This window comes from Diplotaxodon limnothrissa, linkage group LG14 (genome assembly GCF_057381915.1).
Source record: "Diplotaxodon limnothrissa isolate DT_005_m linkage group LG14, D_limnothrissa_male_GT1.1, whole genome shotgun sequence".
Lineage (NCBI taxonomy): Eukaryota > Metazoa > Chordata > Actinopteri > Cichliformes > Cichlidae > Diplotaxodon > Diplotaxodon limnothrissa.
In genome coordinates this window covers 34,567,132-34,593,354 of record NC_140609.1, presented here as the reverse complement: position 1 = coordinate 34,593,354, position 26,223 = coordinate 34,567,132, and the positions used below count along the sequence as shown (strand labels likewise).

General features: G+C 39.9%; 1 protein-coding gene across 3 annotated transcripts in view; it reads right to left on the bottom strand.

The window, feature by feature from the left end:
* Positions 1-12,500: 12,500 nt before the first annotated feature.
* tenm4 (teneurin transmembrane protein 4) overlaps positions 12,501-26,223 on the bottom strand; it is a 112,589-nt gene continuing 98,866 nt past the window's right edge. For all 3 annotated transcript variants that reach the window (XM_085370026.1, XM_085370027.1, XM_085370028.1), the window contains 5 exons: positions 25,186-25,421; positions 21,382-21,678; positions 18,818-20,432; positions 16,593-16,735; positions 12,501-13,259 (listed from right to left, as the gene is read on the bottom strand). In XM_085370026.1, coding sequence (XP_085226152.1) covers positions 12,501-13,259; positions 16,593-16,735; positions 18,818-20,432; positions 21,382-21,678; positions 25,186-25,421 — 3,050 coding nt within the window. The remainder of the gene's footprint in view (positions 13,260-16,592; positions 16,736-18,817; positions 20,433-21,381; positions 21,679-25,185; positions 25,422-26,223) is intronic.

Below are 26,223 nucleotides of genomic sequence, written 5' to 3'. Positions count from 1 at the left end.
TTTGCTGCAATGCCCCTCTTACTCCCCATATGAGTAATGACAGTGCGTAGATGGATTTTGTGATCTTGGATGTATTAACGTGTCAAATCTCCCATTACCAGTAAAAATAAAAAGAAGGGAAAAAAATCTCTCTTCAGGTAGATTGGTAGAAGATTTCACGCAAAGGTCAGTCAACCCCGCTAACTTCCAAAATTTCCAAAACATTTTCGGCTGTGAAGCGAACACATGTGGAGTGAGTCAGGAGTGTAATGAAGCAAGCCGAACAGCTATCACAGCCACGTGGAAATGTTCTTTAATCTTTCGTGATGTATCTGCCGTCAGTGTGGGGTTCATTTGCGCGTAAACCTCGTTAATTCAATACCCACAACGACACTGGGTCTCTTCCCACCATTTGCTGCTGGAGTAAATCAGATCACGCCAGCAATATAATAAGATGCCATGGACTATTATTCACCTGGTCTCGCCTGTCAGCTTTGGAGCCCCTGACCAGAGCCGGGTGTCTCCACCTCCGGCTGCTTATGACACATCATCATTAAAGTCAACATGATGCATTTGAAACGTTAGCAAGGTCATTGATATTAATTATCTCCAGCCTGGATGGAGCAGTTATGTCCATGGCCTTATTTTAACAGGAAGCAGAACAATTCTATTTTTTGATTAATTGACAAAAAACATAAAATGCTTCATTTTTCTGTCATTTTTGGCATCTGGGTTTGAAAACCCGCCACTTTCAATACACCAAAATGAACTGTATGTATCCTCCTGTCAGAATAATGAACTGGTCTCCGTTTAGTTTAATGTCGCGCAATATCTTACTCTACCACAAGGTAGTGCTGTAGCTCTATGATATTTCTTCTCCCTTTAAAAATCCCCACCTAGTGTAGATTTATTCATTTACCCCCGAGTTGCTTCCAATATATTATTCATTTGAAGCTCCGAGGCCTACTGAAATGAAAGCAAGCTGGCATTGTTATGTTCTCTCTGCAGTTCTACCAACCACAATGCAAAGGACCTGCTGGCTTTGGTTGGCAGCGGATAGTCCAGCGCACAGTCAGTTCACGTTGCATCCAAAACTGTTTTCTCCGCATCAACAGGAACAGCGAGGTTGCAGTGCCCACAGTGCATAGCTCTGAGTGATTAGAATTTTTTTCCGTGACAACTTGCACGTGGGAGAGATACTTGATGGGGTGTCGCATTTTTTATTTCCACAGATTCTCATCCTCCCACAAGAACCACAAAACAATATATGCACGAAACTAGGTAAACACAGTAGGGGTATGACTTTAAAACTGTTGCATAACTACGGGAAAAAAAATAAGAAGAAAAGGGGAGGAAAAAAGCAAAGTAAAACGCTATTCCTTCTATAACAAGAAAAGAATTAAATAGTTCTCCCTGTTAGAACTGTAGCTCCCTCTTCTTTTAGCCTCTACAGGTAGGAGAGTTGTTTGGCAGCGGTCTGACAACTGCAATAGAGCTTAACAACTTGTTAAAATCAATACAAGATTAGTCAGCAAAACAAAGGATTTTGCTGTAAAAGCTTTGATCTCAGGAGGATCACTGAACTTGGAGGGCAAGTGCATCCCTATTGACAGCCTCCCCATGCCCCCTTTCACCAGCCTTCAGCTGCCCCTCCAAATATTCTGCATTCTCAAAAGGAAGGGTGCATTGATTTTATGTAACATGGGTCGTTAAGTGCTGATTAGACCATTATAGTGATGTGATTTCAGGGAATGGGTTTTGGTGACAGGCAGCCAAACACAAATCAAAAGGAACTAACAACCCTTACTAAAAGAGATTTGGGCTGCTGCACTGCTTTACCTATGACTTACTACTACAATACTCTGTGTGGGTTTATATGTAATGTGCCAGTTTGAGCAATCTCCAACTGAGCGAAAATGCCGAAGTAAACTGCTCAAGATATTCACTCTGAAAATGATACTAACATCACAGATAGATCATTTTTTCTTTGTAAAATAAAAATGGTGTATTTGTCCTTGTGCTTAGATAGTCCATCGATTATTCCTTTAAAACAAAAAATTCGGACAAACTCTTTATACTATTTTATAAAGCAAAAATGCAATGGCTGCTGGTTCTCAATGCTCAATATTTTTGCAAATATTGTATATATTTTGATAGAAATATACACTATTAACAATATTATTTACACTGTTTAAGATTTTCCATCTAATTTGCTTGTAAAGTAACATTTATGAGCATCTTTTGAAACCTGTGTCTAGAAAATTCTGCAAAGAAAAGGAAACATAAAGACTATCTGACATCATGTTAGGCTTTCCCTCTCAAAGTGGAATAAATTAATCATTGTAGGAAAAATAACTGCAATTGTTACTGTGGGGTTGTCCCCTGTCAGACCAACCACGATGATTACATTCATCCTTTTCTGTTTTTACTCAGTGTGTACTTTGTGTTAAATGTGTTCCATACAGGGTCTGTTTTTTTTCTCGCGAGCTACATCAAAGACAACTTTAATGGCAATCACCTTGTGAACACTGTGTTTTATAAAGTTCTTGCTAACTTATTTTAAAAAAAAAACGCTCTTCTGGGTCAAATTTGACAGGTTCCTGTGGAGCTACGCATCTTGCCCTGCTCAGAAGTCTCCTTATAATTCACTCCCTGGCTCAAGGTTGGCAAGGAAGAGCAATAAAGTTGCTTCTCTGATTGCACTATTTTTCTCATACTGTGCCTCACAATGTGTCACAGGATTTCTGCATTGCTTTTTATGATATATTGTAGCAGAGAACCATCAAGTCAGTTCATGGTCAATAAGTTTACTTTTTGGAAGCAACAATCCTATGGATAAGAGGGTGGTGACTACTGTGTGCCAAGTTTCTAAATGTGGCTTCAAAATTTACATATATTCTAATATAGAATGTTTTAATTTTGAAGTGAGAGGAAATCCCCCCTCGTGTACAGAGGAGACAGTATCACAGACAAAAAAGTTGGACCATTTACAATACAGCTTTAAACTTAAACAGTGTCTTTAACAATTTGTCATTTCAACCCTTTCTTTTCTTTCACTGGAAGCAGTCAAAGACCAGGCACTCTTGAGATAGTTAAGAATAGATGATGAAAAATAGAAAAGCAGAGGGGTAATATCACAGTATTGTTACATATTACACATAGGCCACAGTCAAATGAAACAATTCATTCTCATCCGCTTCACAGCAGCATCACATGTCGGTTTTGGCTTTATGAGGACATAGTGTGGGCTCTGCTTCATTTCCCCAGGTTCCTTAATTTAACTTTGCAAGAGCTGGACGCAGCTCCCTTATCCTCATTTACAGGATAATTTGCAGAAATCATCCTAAATGGTAACTCTTAATTGTGATGCAGGAATTCTAGTTTTATCTATGTAACACCACAGGATTTATTTTCTTAACTTGTTGGGGGTGTAGCTTGAGAATGCGTGTCTAGGGATACTCACATAGCACATCAGTGGGATGTTTTTATAATCCGCTGCTAAACCCAATGTCTTTCAGGATATTCAGCTCTTCAGGATATTTTACTGTTATAAAATGCAGCTACGTTGCTGCTGTGGCCAGTTATTCACTTCTCCATAGCACAAGGAAAGAAAAAGAAAAAAGAAGATTTTTGCCAAATTCTGTTCTCCACTACTTTTTCAGCACACATATGTCCTATTTTAAGAATACAAGCTAAATAGTTAACACAGTTAACAGCAAACCACATATGAGCAGTGAAAATAGCTCTTTTCAGCTTGTGTGGGAACATTACTCAGCAGTAGCATAAACATGTCCTTCCCCTACTGATATATTTCATTTACCTTACAGGGGATGAAATCTGGTTTCATTTCTGTGAGCAAAACATTATTCCTTTATATAATAAAAATAACTTATTAGCTTTGTAAAAAAAATCATGTAATTTGAGTTGTGAGGCTTCAGCTGGTCCGGGGCAACACCGTCTATTCTGTAGGCAAGAATTTTCGAGACATGTGCATTTAATCACAAAGGTCAGAGTGCTGAACTAAATGGTGTGATACCCCTGGGGCAGTTGTGTGTCTTTGCCAAGGGCAGTTTTGAAAAGTCAGTTCTGCAGTGTTATAATGTTCTCCTACGTTATAACACTTCCGCTCACGCCGGCACACATCCATCTGTCCTTGTTGTGCCCTACTGTCCTGCTCAGGTGATCTGAAATTAAATATATTTTATTATAACACATAAGCCAGCAGCCTTATTTTCTTTGAATTTCATACATATGCAACCATGTGAGCAAATGCTCTGTCAGCATATAGCAGCATAAATCTAAGCCTAATTATGTTATTTTATCCAGACACAGCAACTAACCTCTAATTAGCCAAACAATAAATGGTAATGTCTTGCTCTTCCATGTGGCCATTTGAGTTAAACTCAGTGCAGTAAAATGGATATGCAGCATTTCTATTTTTCAGTCACTTAGATACACAATGGCCTAAGACCACGTGCTATTAATTATAAAACAGTTAACATTTACCAAAATTTGGCATCTTTTCACATCTACATTAAAGAGAAAGTTTAAATTTTGTAAAATAGAACGACAAAGAAGCGTACTTAAATACACAGAGAGGAAAAAGCAAACAAATATATTTTTTAATAGCATCTCTGCTGCACCACAACACTGTCCTCCAGATGCCTCTGATTTGTGCATCTGATTTATTCATGCAGTCAATTCCAATTCAAGCACCTTTGTTGTAGAGCAACAGAAACAGTGGAAAATCATCACTTTTTATTTGATAAGACAAAACAATGCAATGTAAGCTGGGAGTTGGGACTGTAGCTGCACACCTCCTGAAACATTATGTCATGATGAAAGGAGCTGGTATTGTGTATATTCAGCAAACACTGTTTTCTGGAAAGTCTTTTTCTGTGGCAAATTCTACTTTTTGAAGTAAACCTTTTTGTGAATCTGTTCCTCTATTTCCCAATATATTTCTCATTTCCTCTCAGTGACAGGCATTAAATACAGGAAGTGATTTTTTTTCATTAAAATTAAGTTTTGATAGTTTTTGACAGCATCACTTATCCCACGAAAAGTAAAGAGATATTTTTATTGAACTATTATTGTTTTTCTTCACAGCTGATTAACTGGAGACAAAATCTATGTCTATGTATTTATATCTGGTTGATATTTTTCAGCGACATTTTATTAAAGTAAATATGTTATTTATGTTTACACATGTTGTTTAGTAGCTACAGTGATGATAGTGATGGAAACTGAAGGAATACAAAGCTGCTCCGATAAGCGGTCTCTAAAAACTCCACATAGAAACATAAAAACTGTGCTTCCGTGCGTGTGTGTTTGTGTATTTGTCCGAGTGTGTGTGTGGCCTTTCTGTTTCAAATCTAAACAGTGTTGAGTATGCCACACACAGGCATCCTTCAAAATATTTCAAAAAGATCTTTCAAAAAGAAAGCGATTGAAAATCCTGAGGTTAAAAACATTTTTCCCCTGACAGAAATAGTAATATTGTTTTCATTCTTTTTCCCTGCAAAATGGTTGCGTGTATGGTCTGTGTGCGGCTGTGGAAGGGGCTCAGCAATTTTACACGATCTACATTTTAAGAAAAGTCGATAGAAAAAAAATATGAAAGAGAACAAGACTGTCTAATTTCCACAACCTTAAAGTTGGACTGGCAGGCTTTTTTGTGTGGTAAATGAAATGAGAGGCCTGGTGTCACACAATTCAAATGCACAACGTGGAAATAAATCTCCCAAGGCTGATCTACATAATAGTATTCGTAATGGGCCCAACAAATCTGTAACCAAAACAATTCTGTCAGGCTGACTTCAGGCTTTATATTTCAGACAGCAATGCACACAATCCTACTTTCAAAAACAAACATAGGAAACAAAACATCTGATTTCTGCGTGTTGCTATTTTTGTTCTTTTTAATAAGAGAGGCATCATTTGCTGAGAACCTCTATTGTCCTGTGGAAAGTGCAAAACAATTTCTACGAATCACTATCTCTAATATTTAACGATTTCTTGATCCAGTAGTATGCAGATGTTTCTTGCATTTGTTGACTTACATTTCATTTAATACAAACTGTTCATGTGTGGGTGCCATACAGACCATGCACTTAAAAAAGTGTCAATAAGGTTAGCAAAGCGTTTGTTAAAAAGCTGTCTGAAGCTAGAGATTGCTACTAACTAGAACCTAACTAACTCTTCACTGAGTGGCAGGTATAAAATTCCCACCTCTGACTAAAGCAACTAAAGCTTGCACAAGCTAAATTCAAACAGCTCCAGTCCTCAGCTTTTTGTCAATAAACAGGTCTGTTGTTTCTTTGATAAATTGTAACTCTAAAGCCTTCATGTGTTTTTCAGCCATCTCAAAAAAGCACATGCTTCCAAAGTATATTGAAAGAAGCATCAGAGGTTTTAGAAAAAGGATTTCAACACTGATATACTAACATAACCTACTGACCAAAAGAGAGCTGACTCATTTAAAGAATATGCAACCTTTTCTACAGCTTTATATATTTTTAATACGTCTGTGCCACTAAATGTTTTGCAGCAGCTCAATCCTATTAAATATACATAAGCCTTGTTTCAGCCCTGACGGCAGATTATCTCCACCGAGAATGAAAATTACATTGCCTTTCTGGTTTCTCGTTGCATCTGCCTATGATTAACATGTTCTCAGTTTCAACGCACATTTATATGATGAGAGAGAGCTGGTTCTCTGGACGCTCTAAAATATCTCGCAGAGAAATGTTCGCATCCTACGTTCATGAAACTTTTTAAAAACACTTTTCATACCGTTGCCTTTACTTTTTATCCCCGCGGTCCTACTAAACGAAAAGGAGAGGAGAGCCTCTGACTGATCATTGCTGGTGCTCACGTCATAGACAAAAATCAATAACAACTATTTTTTCATGGATATAAAGTACTACATGATAAGCTGTCTTAAAACATTAAGCATTTGCTAACCTTTCAGTCAACCAAACTGCTTCCAGACACTGGGTTTGAGTGTGTCCTGATCCTGTGCTACGGACAGATTTGACCTCAGGCATAATTAGCCTAATAAAAGCATTAGTTATGCTGTCAATATGATTTGCATAATGTGCCAAGGCAGTTTCATTCCTGAATGCAAGCGGTGTCCGAGTGACTTAAAATGCTGCAGTGACATTTCTTTGGGTCCTTTGTTCACACCTGTCAGGGGAAATGTGATGGGAGATGGCGGACGCAGCTGTGGCTTCCGCCTCCAGTGAGTCCACAAAGATCCTGAAGTCCAGTATACATCAACCAAACAGCAGCAAACATTTCTAAAGCAGAAATACAAGAGTTTCATCTTATGCTGACAGGATTCATTTCTTACAGCATTGACTCATAATCCATGAAGGTCAGGATGAAATGGAGAAGTGACATAATCTTAGTATTTTCCCAATGAGAAAATACATAAAATAGCACAACTGACTTACATTATATAATTTTTCAGAAAAAGTAAAGCATTTTCTAAGATATGCAAATACATTTCTCTCTTTAATACATGCAGCGGTAACAGCATCTAATTTTAACACTCTGCAGTCACTGTGCTCCCACTAAGAAACCCCACATAGAGCATTGACTTTGAGAGGACCAGCTTTGATATTGCTCCACCTCACAGGTTATCAATTGTCTTGGCTATGTGTGCCTCCGTCAAAATGACTTCAATACCAAAAGCTGTGTTATGAGTCATTTACACTAGTTCAAAAGTCAGAATGTTAGGTTATGTTGCCCTAGAGTAGGGCAGTAAAAGCTATCTTACAGGGCTCTTTAGCCTCATTTTAAGAGAATAATGCTTCTCATATTACAAGAATGCAGCACTGTACTGTTTAGGGTGCTAGTACTGCACATTTTCCATTTCCCTTTGCAGCATGAGAGGCAACAATGGCCTTTGGTTGACCCGTGGAAATATGACACGTTGAAAACCATCATGTCTTTCTTATTTCCAGAGTTCAACTTCGCTGTCTACTTCTGCTGCTGCTGTGTTTTGTCATCAAGGTGGGCATTCACATGAGACCTAAACCTTGAGGACAATTCAGTCTCACCTCTCTATGGCCAGTTGGTTTACCATTTCTTGCCCCATTAATTTTTATGATTGGTCCACCATTTGCATAACTGGTAGAGAAGGGAATGTGGACCTGAATGATTAAAGACAGAATAAGAGGCAGTCCTGTTCAGTCAGGCATATGGTGTTATGGGGCTACACAGCAGATGTGGACCATCATACCAACATTATTTTATGGATGTTGGGAAAACTTGAACAAGTGTAGCCAGTCATGGAAAGGTGGTGCTCTTTGCCAACTACATTGCCGATCTGAACAAAATAGATGCAGCTGTCTGTCATGTAATAACAGCACCTGAGACTGACAGGCAAAAGAAAACAACAGACAGCAGGTGTTTCATTTTTGTAGTTGTTTTCAGACTAAGAAACTGATTCATTGAGGGAATGGATGGCTGGTCCTCAGTATGAATCAACCTTTTACTGATTTTAACAGGAAATACCTTTGGCAGTGTTTATCCAACTCAGGTCCAGAGTGGTAAAATTATCAGTGAGAGGAAAACAGATGAAGTGTGAAAGCAATGTGAAGATAGAACTCAGCATAGGTAATGAGAAATACAGCAGTTCATGGATGAGTTTTAGAGAAATGCTTTTCCTCCACTGGTTACAGTGATATTAACGTCATGCAAAAATCACAGCTGTGTTCTTGGTTGGTCAAAGAAGCAGTGGTAGATGTAAAGTGGGATCAAATCCACATTTTGGCTACATCCCCAAGCAATGGTGGAGACCCATCTTACAAATATAGTTCCTGCCCATCCAGCTGTTGACAACAAAGGCACAAAGGAAGAGCACAAAGGAAACATGTCAACAAAAGGAGCTGAAATGATGTTTCTTTGTTTGATTAACGCAAGCTTTTGTGTGCACATTTTAAAACAGACACTGATATCGTGTTGGATCTGAGTTGTACTAATATCAAAAGATCATTTTTCATATTTGCTGCCATCAGATATATAGCTTTAATTGATTTAAAGTGCAGATTCTGTACACCCTGCCACACAAATGGCAACAGCAAATTTGTAAGGTTTTAACGAGGCTATTCATCAGTATCAGCAGTAATTCAGTCCTTACTGCTGGCACATAGTCTGCTGTTTTCTTCAGCCTTTTTTTTACTTTAATTTTTTAGCCACATAGTAAGGTAGCCACAGTTGCTCTTGGCATCAGTATTAACTTTACAGATAAATTTTTAGTTTAGAAAAAATCGACTCATCCATCATTGAGGTGTGTTGTAGCAATTATTGTGGAGGTCAAAGTGCTGTTATTATGATTCTACCAAAGAATAAGGTTCTATGAATTAAAGGACACTCTGACTGCACGTGCTCTCTGCTAGCAGGACTCTCTGTTCCCTGTAAAGAAATCCTCTTTGCCAAAGGCATGTGAGGCTCAAGGCTCAGACTGTCTCAAGAAAAATGAGAGTCACAGATTTGAAATTTCCTTTTGGTCAGACTAGGTGAAGCAATCATCAGAGTGTGATCATTTCTTGTGATGCTAGGCCTCCATACAGAGAGATCAGCACTTTCCTTGACTCACATCAATGCTAAGTGAATAAGAACAAATGTGAAAATTCGGCCTGCTTACGTCAAACGGGCCATGTTGCTTTCTTCTGGGCAGCGAGCTCAGCTCTGCCTGCAGAGAGTGTAAATGTTCTAGGTTCCCTCGCTGCCACCACATACTAGCAGCTAACTCCCGCACCACCCTGCCTGCTAACAGGATTATCCCCTGAGCTGCACTTACTTCAACAAAGTTATCAAGTTTAAAAACAGTCTCCTGGTGGCTTTTGTGATATCAAAGGATTGGTCCTCAACTTTGACAGGTTAATTAATAGTCAAGTTTTGCACTGCATCCCTCGAGGCTTGCTCGTCTTATGCCAGTTAAACACATTCACTGCAGAAAAGTTGATATTAATAGACTGCACTTGATATACTGGTGATTCAGCCACATGTTCAGTCCATGTGAGAATTTAATAAGTTCAATGTCTAAACAGGTGGCAGAGCGTGTTTCACTAAATAACGGCACACGGCGAACTATATTTCATTATCATAATGCATCAAATTAGCCTCATTAAAGGCTTGTGAAATGTGTAGCAGGGTGAGAATTAACATTTGTGTAATGTACCAAGGTGTAATGTAGATATGAAAATCTTCACAGTCCGAGGTGGTAGGAACATGAATATAAGGGAAGGTAACATAAGTGTGCTGTGGTTTGAGATGCAGCGATAGATAATATCATCCACAATAGACTGTGTATAAAACAAACGCAAAAAATAAACACAAAATATTCCCTTTATTTTTTTTTCTACCTTAAGACTACACAGGGTCACTGATGTAGCTCTAAGAGGTATCTACATTTGCATTTTATTTACAGCTCACTTTGATGTCCTCATATTTACACAGTCAAATAGAAGCGCTAAAAACACAGTGTTGAGAACAAACCAAAACTCGAAATGAGTCAACTTTAGAAAAAGATACAGTCTTCTGACGCAACAATTCTCAGTGCAATATTCCACAATGCAAATATCCATCATTCATATTATGTAGAACATACATATATAGTTTTTATTTTTGTTTTTTGAAAAATGTAAATGAATCGACCAGGAGCAGGAAAAAAACCCCCACCCATGTCCTTTTCACTTTTTCACTTGTACAGATTGAGACACTCAATCATGCTCTCGTCACACGAACATGTTCAAATGTTTTGTGGGAAAATTAGCAAGTCAAGAGTGTGTAGTGGCTTGGCATAGTTCAACAACTAACTGAATTTAAATCAGTATCACGATTTCCAAAATAGTCTTGACTCTGCGTCCGTTTTCAGATAAAGAAACATTAAGTTGTCCCTTGCATTGCCCACCGAGGGAGATGCATGGGAGTTAAAATGTGATCACGAGAGTTATTTTCAAGGTTGCCATGTATAGACGACCTTTAGTCTGTAAACGGGAAGTAGTACACCTGCAGGTCTAATGCATTTCAGCCAGCCATGGGACCAAGCGGAGCCCTATCCTGGAGAATGAAAGCACTTTCAAAGCTGACCTGCAGGCAGCCCTTTGGGCAAAGGCAATTTGTATCTTTCATCTCACCCACAACACAACGCAAAGCCCATCTATCTCAACAGCCAATATGTTAATGTACCGTGTATCACTGATGAGATTAGTCACTGACCCTCTTTGTAGCCTCACTTTTATAAAGTATTTTTATCCCGAGCTTTATGTGACTGGACATTGTGATGAGGAATACTGACTTAAGATCACTGATAAACAAAAAGAGCCTTTCATATGCAACCGAGATCAGTAAAATGCATGTGGTCTGATGAAAAACACAGTAATTGATTTAACTAAACCACCTTTCATAGTTTATTCCATGTGTTCAAACACCCTTAAGCGTTGTTCAAGTACAACAATTAACAATAAAAGGGACAACAGTTCACATTTTTTTAAAATTCACATTTGTTATACTGTTAATTCATATAGCTATTTATAAAACAAAACTAAAAGATAACCCCAAACCATTCCTGTAAAATACCTTTTGTAGTTTAATACAGACATTAATTCCACAGTATTTTCTCACAGGGTTGGCTTTTCTCTGTTTTTATAATCGAGTTGTTTGACCACAGTCAAAAGAAGCAGAGAAGAATTTATTCGCTTTTCATTTTGTTCATAGAGAAAAAAAAAAGTCTGGTTATAAAATAAAATACACACCAAATAAAAAAAAGTGACCTCACATCCCTTTGTTGGCTCCACCACATACAATTTAAGCTTAATTAAGCAGTTTTGCTAATTTTAAAGTTCATAAAAAAGGCCAACATGCACAGTCACGGTGCACCGAAGCCTTCCAAGCTAAGACCACAAATGAGTATCGAGCTTCCTCTTTAAAAAATTACAAGACATCACACAAATGAAGGTGCTTTGACAAGTTCAGCTGGGTTCTGATGAAGGGCTCTACCGCCAACAGAAATCTCTCTCATTATTTATGGATGACTGGGGCTATGACGGTTTCAAGTATAAAAAAGAAGTGATTAAAAGAGAAGGAATCTCCTTGGCTGAGGCGCAGAAAAAGGCAGAATAGAGCAAGCTTGTGAATAACAATCTGCAAGTCTGTCAGCAGAGTGATCCAGTGAACATAATGCATTACCAATACTCCTCTTGGATTCCTTTGAACAGAATCACCAACAGGGATGAGGAAATGGAGTCACAAGACATCACAAATTTTCATCCTCTAGCAGCCGCACTTGGAGAGCAAAGACTGTTAAAGAATCTTCAAAAGGAGAAGGGCACTCTTCTATTAATACAGTGCAACTGATTGCAACCATGTTGTTTTCTTTTTTCAGTATATTAAAAACCAAGTTGAGCACAGTCAAAGAAAAAAAACATGTGGTCATGTACACAACTGTCTTTGGCAAGAAGTCCCATGTCCTACATCTGAGTCAGTCACTCGAGAGCCTCGTGTTCATGTCACCTTCGGCCCATTTCACTCTGTCTCATGAAATGAATGTTGTTGACACTGTCTGCCAGCTCAGGGTATTGGTCAACTGAAACCATGTAATATCCATCGTAGCCTTGCACCTTCCCTGAACCTAGGAGCTGCTGCTTCTCTCCTTCAGTCCAGGTTCGTGAGCCCTCTTCTCCATCCCTCAGTCTCTGGCGCTCTCGGGCCCAAGCTTGGGCGACAGCTCTCTGCCGAGCCAGCTCCAACACACGGGCTTTCTCCTCATCCACGCTACTGCCATAACGAGTATTCAGACACAGAGCACCATACTGTAGCTGAATGTCAGTAATGCGCCTAGTCCTGCCATTGACAACAGTGTTGACCTGAGACACTGTGACATTGACGCCATTCTCTAGTGTACGTCGGCCCACTGTCATACCAATAAGGGCCAGATCTCCCTCCACTGAGCCCAGTTTGACAAAATAGTGGGTATCCATTCCCATGATAGTGAAGTGGAGGTTTTCAAGGTAGAATGCATCGTTCAGAACTGCAGCCATGCGACGGCCATCTTCATTGGCCAAGCTGATGATGTCAGCGCTGATGCGACCATCTCTGATAGCAAATTTGACCCCCTTGCCAAAGATTGAGCCACCAGAAGCAAAGATCTTTTTATCTTCCGTCTGAGGGCATCCAGCACTTTTGGCTCTGTAGATCTGGCCAAAACGTTCCAGTTTTACAAAGGCCTTCAGCTGCCTCTGAACTTCACACTGAACACCCAGCAAAGACTGCAAAAAAACCACAAAGACAATACTGTTAAGTTACGCAGCCCCCGCAACAGCTTCATACACTCAAATATATATTTTTGCTCATTCGCTGAGGAAGAGCTTGTTTGAAATCGTTCTTGCGGATATTTCCCAAATATTCACTTGTGATTGCTTCACATTTTGATTTGTAATCTTTATCCTTATCCTACTTTGCATGTGGAATAAGGAGCACAGTCGGATTTCAGATACATCCTTTTCAAATCTGAGATTCATACTGCTTCATTAACACTTCAAACATTTCAAACTCAGTGCTGTGACTACACAGCATGAGCGATTCTTTTTATATTAACGTGAGGAACATTTGACACTAAATAAAGTGTAAAGTATACACTACAATGTACACTATATATATATATATATACCTTGTGAGCGGGTGCGTGTGCATTCCTTCTTTTTTAATTAGACATCTTTATAATGTTACATGTTGAAAATAACAATGAAAATGCCTTTATTATTGGCACATAAATCCATAATGCTTTGATGCTGTGAATGATGCAGCTTCAAAGCATCGCAGCTGCCCCTACCTTGACACATAGTTAAGGTAGGGGCAGAGGTGTTTGTCAGCAAATGCAAATCTCCCTGATCATTTATGACAGGCATGATATTTTGAAAAAGGGTGAAACAGTCATGCTGTGCCAAATATGAAACGGGAATCTGCTGGTAACTAGTGTATATTGTTCCTTAAGGGTTTACAAATGTGTACATACCATACTGCTTTCAGCCAAAATTAATACTTTGTCCTAATGCTACTTGACAAGAGATATTTGTCAGGAAGAAAGAAGCATGTTAAAAAGAGGAGAATGAAATTAAATGGAAGCCAGCCAACACCACAGTATCTAAGCAGCAGAAAAAAAAGCTCTCAAGCATCGCGCCTTCTTGCCATCGCCTAAGATAAGAGGTTGTGAACATCCTGAGGAATTTTTGTCAACCAGTCACATCTAAAGTTTCCCTGACAGTTTCTAATTCCGTCTCTCTGTGCTTTTGTTAAAGGATGGCTAAGGGTTGGAAGACTGGGTGGGGCTGAGAAATGAAGAGCAGGCTGCAGTGACCGGCATATCTGCCTGTTCTTTCATGTGACACCACAACCTGCTTCAAGAGGAAACAAAAACGGGGGTGGGGGCAGCTGTACTGTAGGGCCCCCAGGGAATCATTGCCTGGGGGTACGCTTCACACCATGCCACTCCATGTTTGTTTACCGTGCCAGTATGTGACACGGTCAGCTGTCCCAGGGCAGAAGAGGAACAGGGGGCAATGTCCTCCACTTTACTAAAGCAGCCTCCCAGGACACTCCCAGAGAGGCATCATTCACATAGCATGCTGTGCAATCAGCCTCCAGTACGAGCCGAAATGAAAGATCAAGCCTTGTGCAGCACACAGCTCATCTCTCTGGCCCCCTCACAGCATTTTTCAATCTGTGGTGGATTCAGCAGCATGGTGAAATAGGGGCTTAAATGGAACAAGATAGAAAGGCAGGCATGAATAAAATAAAGTTTTAAAAAAGCCATTTGTACAACACATAGCATGTACTGTTTTAAAGTTGCACTGCACCTAATTGGGTCGGTGTGTCCATCTGCAGTGGGGATCAAATGCATTAAACGCCTAAGAATACCATTTTGGAAGCAGGAATTCTAGATAAGAATAACACGCTTCAACATACACAGGAAAACAACTAATTATCTCAAACCTTCCTTACATATTATTTATAGTACATATTCAGAGGTGTGCTGAAGGCAAAACTCCTTCACACAATCTTGCAATCAAGGCATACTTTCTATTTAAAGATATACTAAAGTCTGTTATGGGTATTTTTGAATATGTAATTGAAAGGCTGAGTCTGTAGATAAAACATGTCCTTTCAGTTATATTATTAATAAAATGGACCTACTTATGTTTAATACTTCAGAGGGAAGTAAACATAGATGAGCTGAATATAGTCTCATATATGACTAATTTAATTTTAGCATATTGAAAGTCCTTCTATCCTTCTAAGAGTGTTTTTGAGAAACCGATGGTAAAAAATTTAAGCCACCAGATGTCTGATTTTCTTAGCAGTTAAAGCAATCAGAAGTGCATTTGTGTTTCTGAAAGAGTGTTGCATTTATCATCTGTAATCTACAACGCAATTCCCTCAGATCCCCGCGGATCTACACTTAGGCACTGAAATACCTGCAGTGTCTTTTGTTGCTCATTTATAGATTGGCACCTTTGGAGAGTTCAGAGGTTTCTTTGTGGAATGTTAGCCACAAGCTTTATGCACGAGTTAGTCCCAGGGGTTCTGACAACAACCCTTTCAAAACAGTTTACGTTAGATGAAGAAATAACTGGGATTGTTATAGATTTACACTACGCATATATGATGTGTAACATTACAATAGGAATAAGTATTTCATTTCCAGTGTAATTGACTAAAGTGTTGCTGAAATGCCTGAGATAATTCATTTTTTGATTACAAATACTTTTAAAGGACTCATGAGAGCAGGAGCACTTATCAACTATTCATTTGCAAATCACAAATTTGCATTTGTTTCTATTCACAGTAATTTTGAAAATCTTCACCTTTAGTGTCATAGAATAAATATTGATGGATAAATTCTGAAATAAATGGGACACCAACTAAAACATCACTCAGACATTTATAAGTTGTTAAGAGCTAAATACTGCATGACAGTTTATAGTAACAGTGGGGGTTTTTGCCAGTTTTTTGTGTATCCATGTTTATTAGTCTGCTGGTCAGATCAGAGAATCTTCCATCACCCCAGTAGCTTTTAGACTTACAAATAGATGAGAAGACATTCTAACCAATACCGGCTATGTTAAGGTTGCAGCCAGAGTGTAATGCAACATGAATCTTCCCTCTTGATGGGTGGCATTCACTAGTCTAGCTGTAACCAAACCCAAGAACAACAGTGGCCTGTTCAATAATTCAGGTGAGTTGGGGGCAACTTAAAAGGCCTGATAAAAGCGAGAATCAAAGCATGTCTACTACTTCTCAGACCTTGGCTAACAGTGTAAGGCTGAGATGAAATCAATGGCCAGTGGTAGAAGAAAGGGAGAGTGAATTTTCCTAATGGCAGGACAATTACAAGAGCTATTTAGCCTGACCCCATTCCCCAAGATGAGGACTAGGGAAGCAACCAGCATACCGGGCGATGTTTTGGCCTGATAGCTGCCAGCTCCTTTGGGAGTCTGGCTACATAGACTCTGCCCATTTGCTAATGATGTTGGAAAGGAGAGGGGCAGAAGTAGAAAGCGATCCGAGGTAAGATGAAAAGTGGGATAAGTAAGGATGACTACCTTGGTGCTATCCCATTCCTGCGTCTTGATCTGGGTGCGAACTAATTCGTAGGATGGCTCCATGGCCTCTGTGCTTGGTTTGCGGTAGCCGGGGATAACGTTGTACAGTTGGAAGCCAAAGGTCACCAACCAGCTGTTCACATCTGCGGGGGAAGGGTCAAAACAAATGATATACATATTCTATTAGTAGACACAATCGTTTGTGGCTTCAGAGGAACTGTGAAGAACTGTGAGAATTAATTTGTTGAATCTGAACAGTTGACATTTTGTGGGCGAGACTGTTTCCATGAAACGCTCCTACCTCGGCCAGACCGCTTGATTTGTTTGTGATAGTGGAAAGCTATGCTAAACACTCAAGATAGTTGTGATAATTCGTGTCCACTCCTGCAGGTGCCACACTAATGACACGCAGTTGGGTTACGGAAATGCCAAGTGACATCTGAGAGTGCCTGCTGTGCTGATAATTATATTCAGTAATTTGGTGTCATTTCAAGGCAGCCAAGACTTCAACACAAGATATTTTGAAGACTCAGCGGGCTCCTCTGCATTAATTTCTCTCTAATGAGATGCTGAAAGAGAGGAAAGTGACGTGTCTGAGATTTAAATACATCCAATCATGATAATGTGGTTCTTCTAATAGCAGCCACCGACACTGTGGTTATAGGTGCTGCTGCAGTCCCCTATAGCATGCTGTCATATTTTATGAATATCACAGAGAAGGCTACAGGTCTTAAGAGAAGCAAAGCCTGTCCAACCTGATCGATTTCTTTCTCGCGCCCTTCCATGTGTTTGTTACAGACAGCATCATTGCTGTGACACTCGGGGTGCAAGTCTCTCACACATTGCCGCTGCCACATTGTGGCACCTGACAAAGCTTTTTTAAATATGAATTTGTTTGAGGACAATGAAAGGACCCTGGCAATTTAGTGAGAGGAATGTAAATGTCACTGCTATCAATCACAATTGAGGCAAACCCACTACAATATATCTTTCTAACAGTCTATTTAGCATTAAAATGCCATTGAGCCCCTAATGGTGGACTATGATGCTGAATGCCTTTGTGTTTGCAAAAAGTGACTACTCCGTCTCTCGGTATTGTCTTCAGGTTATTAAAGGATAAAGAATAAAAGGTAAACACATTATTATTCCTCCACAAAAAGGCATTATGGAGTAAATATAATGCAGCATGAACACATGAGAACTTATACATTCATTTATGACAGAGATCCAGCTACTGCTTGGTTTAACCACAAGGATTTCACTGAGTATGTTGTTTTCCTTCCGGCAAAAGAGGTTGATACAACCAACAAAGATTTGTATGGTTTGTATGGATTCATTGTGCTCACCTTCTCCACCGAGGTGCTTTCACTGCCATTTACCCCCTCCCCACCACAAAGAACCAGGATATTTCTGGAAAAGGACCTGAATGCTAAACAACAGAAAGGGCTTGGCCGTATAGCATTGTTCCCTTTGAGCATTTTCAGAGTGATAGCTACTGGGCACGTACATAAGCAAGTATACACGAACACACATACACGAAACCCCTCCACACCTCAGTTTCCCAGCAAGTGAGTGCTTAAAATCCTCCCAAACACACTGCTTTTGAATTTAATTCTGGCAGGGTCTGTTCTTCCAGTTGTGTGAGGTTGTTAAGAATAAAAACATAACAAATTTGACAGAAAAACCTGGAATAACTATTGTGCGCTTCAAGCAACAACAGTCATACACAGGAATGAAGGCTAATATTTGCTTGCTCTCCACAACCAAGTTATAAGCATAACTGATTGCTTTAGCAGGACTCACGTAAATACTGTCAACTTCTATTTATATTCAATTATTTGGATACAACTGAAAGTATTTTAAGTCCTACTCACTTTCACTTAGAATTGTTACAGGAAGATTCAGAGAAAATCTTGCTTTTGAGCATCAACAGAAGCAGACTGCACTCAAATCATTTTCTGATAGAAAGTTATAATTCCACAGTAAGTCCTTTTCTTTATGTTTGCAATGTTTCCACAGATTGCCTACATTTTTTAAAGACATTCATTTAAAGGTTATGATACTTAAAATGAATGCCTCTTTGTTTGATCATCAGTAGAATCCAGCGAAACTGCACTGAAGCTAACTTCCTGTCCTCTAAGGTTAGGTGGACTTGCGCTTTATTTTTTCTTAAAATTTAATCTTCTAAAGCCATAAAGCATATAAAGTCTGTTAAAAGAACTTACCTGTCATGTAGCACTTTATCTCCTCGTTATTGCTGAGAGGATTATTATTCTTGAACATGTACAAGTTGAATGGCACAATGTGGTTGCTGTTGAGACGTTTCCAGATCTCGTGGTCTGGTGTTGTCCAGCGGCCAGCAAGGACATCATAATCCCGCCTGCCCATGTGGACCAGTTTGCTAAGAGGCTCATACAGGCCTCCTTGGTAGCCTATTATGAGCTGCAAACTGGGGTTGGTGTCAAGGTAAACTTCTCCAAAAGCCGTATGGAGGATCTGCTTGATCATGATGCCTGATCCACTGAACACAGCCAGTGGCGTGCCTATGTTATCACACGCCACGTAAAACTCATCCCCACTGCTTAGCTCCATGGCAAACAGATGTCCCTGCAGGTCATAATACAGTGAGGTGATCTCAGAGCTGGAGTGATTGTACATATGGGTGACCCTAGTGGGGCTGGACAACTCAGCATAGAAGAACTGCAGGTGCTGGCCCCTGCTGCTTCTGCTGGACACCCTCCTGCCGAGGCCATCGTAACGGTATTCAATGCTCCAGCCGCTCACTTTGTTGTACACTTTAACAAGCAGGCCAGCAGAATTATACTCAAAATAGTCATTCCCTCGCTGCTTAAGAAAACCGTCCTCATCCATCCTATACTGAGTATCTCCCAAGCGAGTAATGCGGTCCCTGATGTCATAGCGTAGTGGTGTGAGGCGTGCGCTGTTTCCAGGGCTGAGAAGGTGTAAGTTGCCATTAAGGTCATAGCTGTACCTCCACAGAGGCTTGTCATTGATGGAGACCACTTGAAGTTGACCGTCAGCATCGTACTCGTATGTGTAGCGTGTCGTGTTGGCATAAGGCCCAACCTTTAGCTCCTTGGCCACCACTCGCCCCATATTGTCATACTGCACCATCATCCAGTACATGAGTGAGCGGAAGATCTCATATTGGACTTCCTTCACTCGCCCGTAGGCATCAAAGTGTTTGGTGTGGGTCATCACTGCTGTGGTTATAATTTGATTTATGTCATAATAGATTACTCCAAATTTACCAAACTGCTCTGTTTTGCCAGATACGTCATCGTAACGATACAAGTCAATTGGCAGCGGTTTCTCATTTATGACAGCCTGCATGCTAGTGACGCGGAAACTGTTGTCATACACATAGTCAAACCTAGCGTTCACCATGCCCTCTTCGCTGAATCTGAAAATCTGCCTGTCAATCAGTGGACCAATCTGACGGTAGCGAATGGTGCAGGTAAAGCCTTCACTCTGCAAGTTGACGGTCTTTAGCATGCCTGCCACTTCATCATAGGAAAAACCAATTCGAGTGGTGTCATAGAGAATCTCCAGAAGCTTAGCAAGCTTTCCATATTTGTAGATGATCCTGCGGCCTGTACCCAGATAGGTGGTCTGCAGCAACTGTCCATCCTCACTGTAGTCCTGGAGCACTGAAGCGTTACCTTCAGGGGGCCGGTAGGTGTTTCTGTAGTAACCAATGGAGCGGGAGGTCTCTAGAGTCTGCCGTGCTACGTTGGGCATGGTCACAGAGGAGAGCCGATCATTTTTGTCAAATTCAAAGATATACTGTCTTTGGCTGTAGAGCAGCAGCACCATGGACTAATGAGAAGAAGAAACAGAGGATTTTTTGTGTTATATTAATAAATTGTAAGACTGACTGCATTCAAATGCTTCACTTTGATATATTTTCTGTTACACAAACACACAGTCCTAAAAGCTGTTACAGAAGCACAATGTCTGACACAATAAGACAAGATAGAGATTAATTAGAAAATTGCTACCGTTATAACGTCTAATACCAATAACACAAAATGACAGGCAATTTGTCTAAAGCGATAAATATTACGCAAGTTTGTGTCAGTCCAAATCTAATTTTCATCATGAACACAGAGTTGCTGATACTCCACTGAAATTAAGATTTCCTTAAGAGATGATTTCACAAGCTGCTTCTATTTTGCTCATTTGTCAGATCTTTTAATCCAAACAGTAGGAAGCCAAATTTTCTCACCTAAGCAAATCTAAAATTTACATCTGTGCCTGTCTTAGACCAATAAATGATGAGGTTGTAAAGCTGTCACAACAGGCGGCATCGAGAAATTGCTCAGAGGTTGCTATGACTAAAGACTATTAACAAGGTGACTGACTGCTGTTCATATTATATGCCTAAGCTACAGAGTAACAGCTCCTCACCTCACCCAAACAGTCTTGCCTTCAATTAGTCAGAAGAAAGTGACATTTCACTCTGTTCTTTTCATCAGAGCTATTTCAGGCTGAACTTTGCTGTCAGACTTTGGTAACAAAGTATGTCTTCAATGCACCAGACACTTTAATTACATTTTGGCTGATATCTATTCCAGAGCCTGATAGTGCAACACAAACACTTCTGTATTATTACAAGTTAACTTTTAACTCCAGTCTAAAATCTCATAACAAGTTTCTTACACAAACACACCTTTTACACTTTATCTGTAGAGCATGCCTCCAATATTATATTACATTTTTTATCTTTAAACTATTTAATCATTATTACAGTTCAACCAATTCGTACCTTCTCAAGATAAGTGTAGCTCCAAGATTTACCATCAGCAAATATCTGGGAGGTGATTCTGCCGTTCTGGTCGTATTCCATGCGCACCGACATTGTGCCTCTTTGGATACCTGCCACATGGCCTCCAGGAGAGTAGGTGACATTGACTCCATTCAGTCGACTGCTCGGTGCCCACAATGTGGGGCGACCGGCATGGTCATAGTGGATCCGTAACGTAAACTTCCTGTGGTCATCGTAGACCTTTTCTGTTCTGGTGATTCGATCGAAATCCAATGATAGGAGGTTTCTGTTATGAACCTATAGGAGGGAACGCAGGGAGTTAGGAACACTTTATATAGCTACAGAAAATTCACCAACGGGAATAGACACTTTAAAAAGTTTGAAATTATTGAGAGGAATTGGTGCATTACTCTTCTGAGGTGGAACATTGGGAGGAGACCTTTAATCACAAAGTGATTATTTTTATATTCTTCTTTTCATAGCTTTTAATTACAAAAGTGGAGCTCTATCTCAGGACTGCAGGAGCCAGCGGAGTAATGAAATTGTAAGAATTACCACATTTCTTTGTTTGTGTCTTAGCCCGAGTATGCCTATTCAAGCAAGAAACATTAGAGTCACATTGATCATTAAATTCATTTTTAATGCTTACTGGGAAGAATTACCAGGCACAGATGACTCTCATTCTATTTTGCCTTTGCGTAAATTGGAAAAGAGAAAGAAAATCAGTTAATCTCCTTTATGACTGAACATTGTTTAAGTGACACAGCTCTTCTGAATGTATCAGGCTTAAAACGGTGACCTTTGCTTTCAGAGCAAAACAACACTGCTCTGAAGACTGCAGGCTTTATGAGGCAGCTTCTGTGCTTTAGCCAAAAAGATCAAGCAGCAGCCCTGGCATTCTGTTTCTCTGTCAGCAGCCTCCATAAACAGAAGCTACAGAAGCAAAAAAAATAAAACAAAGAGAAGATAACAGCTTAGATTGCAGGTCAGAGCAGATCTCTGCAAAAAAAAGCATTGCTTTAAACACCATCTGGAACTTTTTGTAAAATGGGTCTTCAGAGGTCTCTGGCTGTAATTAAAACTACACCTCTGTTTCTGTAATATTTATGATCTTTTTTTCTTATTAATCTTCAGAGTGTTTCTTCAGGTGTGCTATCATTTGGCTTAGTAAAATGCTTGGCAAGGCTTAAAAACATCTTAAAATGCCTCAGAAGGCTGCTTCTGGCTACTTTCCAGATACATCCCACAGAGCAGGTCACACAGGGATTGCTGAGAAAGCTCACTTTTTCAATCTCACATTGAGGAAAGCATGCTTAGGTCTCTCATCTGTGAAGGGACAATTACACCAGAGGCAATTATTGTCACTGATACCTAATTGAGAGGATTACTTTAAGTAAAACCAACAGAATCATGAGGAGCATAAATCCATGGATATTTGGAGTGGCGTAAACTATTTGAGACCTGAGACAGAAGGAGTGAACGTACATTGGATCTGGAAATAAGAACGTGTTCTTTTGTCTCCTTCGCCTTCAAACACTGTCATAACAAGTGTCACACTTCATTGAAATGGCTACACCTTTTAGTTATTTTTTTAAAAGAATACTAGTAAAGATCCCCGCTGCTCTTGTTAAATCTCTGCAGGCAGCAGAGAGCTGATGTCTTTCACAAAAAGTTCCCAGTGCTAGAATAAGGTTTGCCAAAGTCGCATGGCATAGAAGGAAAAAGTGTCCCATAACAGTGATTCCAAGTTCCCATGAGAATGGAAACCCACTCAAGGGGAGTTATTTCAAATAGAACATCACCTCTAAAATGAATTTCTCACAGAAAGTAAAAGAGTAGAAGCAAAAAAGAGACTTTTACATTACACTCAAGATCATAACAATGATGTCTCAACCAATATCAAATACTATCTGTAAGTGTCCCTGTAAATATGTAAATGTCTATTCTCAGGTTTTATGACTACTCCAATTAATTTTTCTTTAATAGCAACAGTTCTATTTATTGTCATGCTGCAATCAAAGATAATCCATTCCATGTTTTTGGTTTCTTTTTTGTGTATCTCCTTTGAACAAACAGCCAAACATTAGAAGCATCTTGTCATTGCTATCAATACTACATTCAAAAGGATGAAGATTCTTGCAAGAGTGGAGTGGCTCAAGAGTTCTTCATTAGTGTACATTAACGAAAAGCCTCAGGACATGAAAGGCACAGCACAACAAAAACGCGTACGTGTTGTATCAAAGGAACAAATACAGTCAAGCAAAGTGGGGGAAAAAGACATCAGAAATATAAACACTCTCCCTTTTCTCCACCAAAAAAAAAAGCTGTGAAGTCAGAGCCACATAGTTGTTTCTTCTACTCCTGTTCCCATGGATCTGTACTGTATTCAAGATCCTCCCCTCCCTCCAGCCGCGCACTGCCACACACTCACCCAGCCACCCACGTAATATCACTTGACATGTCACTCAAGGTCGCCCAATGATTCCAGCTCTGTTCATCCCTTCTGTTCATGCCATTAGGCTGCTCCCATTTCCTATCTCACCCCTGGGGCCATTGTCTGTAACATACATTAGTAGCTTTCACTTCCAAAGGGACGACAAGGCCATTACATGAACAGCCAATGACAGACAAAGTGGCACCTTCCCATTAGCTGTGTTGCCTCACAGACAATGTGGAAGACAACTTAACCAAAGTAGCCATTTGCCTTACAAAGCCAAGGCAAAACAATAAAGGCCACCAGATGCAATTTAAATCAGTGTTGTGCGGGTTAATGCCTAAATCCTACATACATTATGGACAAGCACTTTGAATTTGTTGCATTATGAGAGGAGACCTGTTGATATGCAATATACAAGTAACTCTTAATTTTGATTTTAACGAGAAAGTATTTTATATGTTACAGGCTATTAATCAATCCATTTTTTTCCATTTATGTAATTTAGCATCGCTTGGAGCGTATTCCAGGTGTCATGGGGCAAAAGCCAAAGTATATTGTGGACGAACAGCCAATTTATCACAGACCTAAAGCAAAGCGAGAGAGACAGAACAATTTAGAATAGCTGATTCATCAAACACGCATGTCTTTGGACTGTGGGAAGTACAGAGAAAGAAGCCATGCAGGTAAAGGGACAACATGTAAATTCGAAACAGAAAGGCCAGCCAGTGGATTCAAACCCAGGACTTTGTCGTTGTGACCACTGTACTGCTCTGTTAGGATCTATACACAGACTGAAATCACTTTATTTAATCTACTTATGTCAAATTCAGATCAAAATTAGCCTACAAAAAATGTACCAGATTGTGTGTGTGGGTGGGCTTCTACAGCTATGGGTGAGAAGATACCATATGTTCCAGAAAGTCAAATCTGAGTAATACATCCATGAGTCTGATGGCCTATGATTAACTGATTTATAGCTGTGAGACAGAGCTCAAAACAGAGCTTTATTAATTATTTACTATAATAATTTGACATGTCATTGTATTGTCATGCGGCCAACTTAACTTATGCACAACAAACAACTGAGCTTTTGAGTCGCAGCTTCTATAGGAAAAAAAAAATAGAGTTCACAATGAACCTGACACCATTAGATCTGCAGCTACACTTTTATTTCTTGTGAATTTGGATTTTTTTCTGGAGTTTGTGGTTTTTCGGCATAAATACTGCCCTATTTGAAGTAGTAGAATAACTACATGGACTGTAGCTGATGATTTGAGAAAATATGAAATAAGACACTAGACATTTAGCCTATGATGAAAAACCTTGCATAAAACCATGAGTGTCTCTTAGCAAGACAGCATGCTTACCCTTAATCTGCGTCCATACACAGTAACTTGGCCACGTGCCTGCTCCTTTCTCTGTCTCCACTCCACCAGGTTAAGGCCGTTGTCGATAGCCAGGGTTACGTTCCTCTTGCTGACTGTGGGGTTGACCGTACCAGCCAGCAGGTGGGGTTCAGTATACAGCGACACCTCCATACCATTGGCCAAAACTAGACGCAGCGAACCGTCCAAACCAATGAAGTAGCTGTTCCGAACTTGATCTAAGGACGGAGAGATGGGATGGAGAAAAACGAGTATGATTAGAAGGCAAGCAACAATCATAGCTTCTTGTAACTAAAGCAAGAGGACTAAATCTAATATCCATGTCAGTGAGGCGCAAACATAATGACCTGAAATGGCTGCTCAGCAAAAAGAAATCCTTTAGCAGCAGTATATAACAGAACCACTGCAATAACGCAGTGGGTCTCTGACAACAAAGATCAATAGTGAGAGGTTTCACAGTGCCAGTAAAGCAAAGTTTTACAGCTGTTGCAGCAGCCTGGAGGATATGGAGGAATGAAAACTATCAAAAGCTGCTGGCTTGCCTGTGGCCACAGAGAAGGCAGGGTGAGATACGCACACGCACGCATGTGCACACACACTTACACACACTCACCCACAAGGGATAGATCTGAGCCTGTCTGTTACTGTCCCTAGGTGACGGCAGCCTGTATTCCAGCTCCAGACCAATGACTAATGTTTCCACTGAGCATCTCATATACATTCAGAGAATGTGTCCTTCTTACCTCCTGTCAGTAGACTGACAGGGACCAGGATGAATGTGATTCTCAATATGAACAATAGAAAAATAATGGTTTGTCAGCCAGCACATTAGTTACTTGACTTCATTTAACAGAAAAAACGAACTCATACGCTGCAATTTCCTTGCGTTCATGTGTCATGTTCAAGTGGCTGTGACAATTTCTTTGCTGTGGACGCAGAACAACAATAAACACAACGTGTGGGGAAAGGCTTTTTAAAAAAAAAAAAAAACTTTTTCTTTTTCACAAAGCACCACAGGAT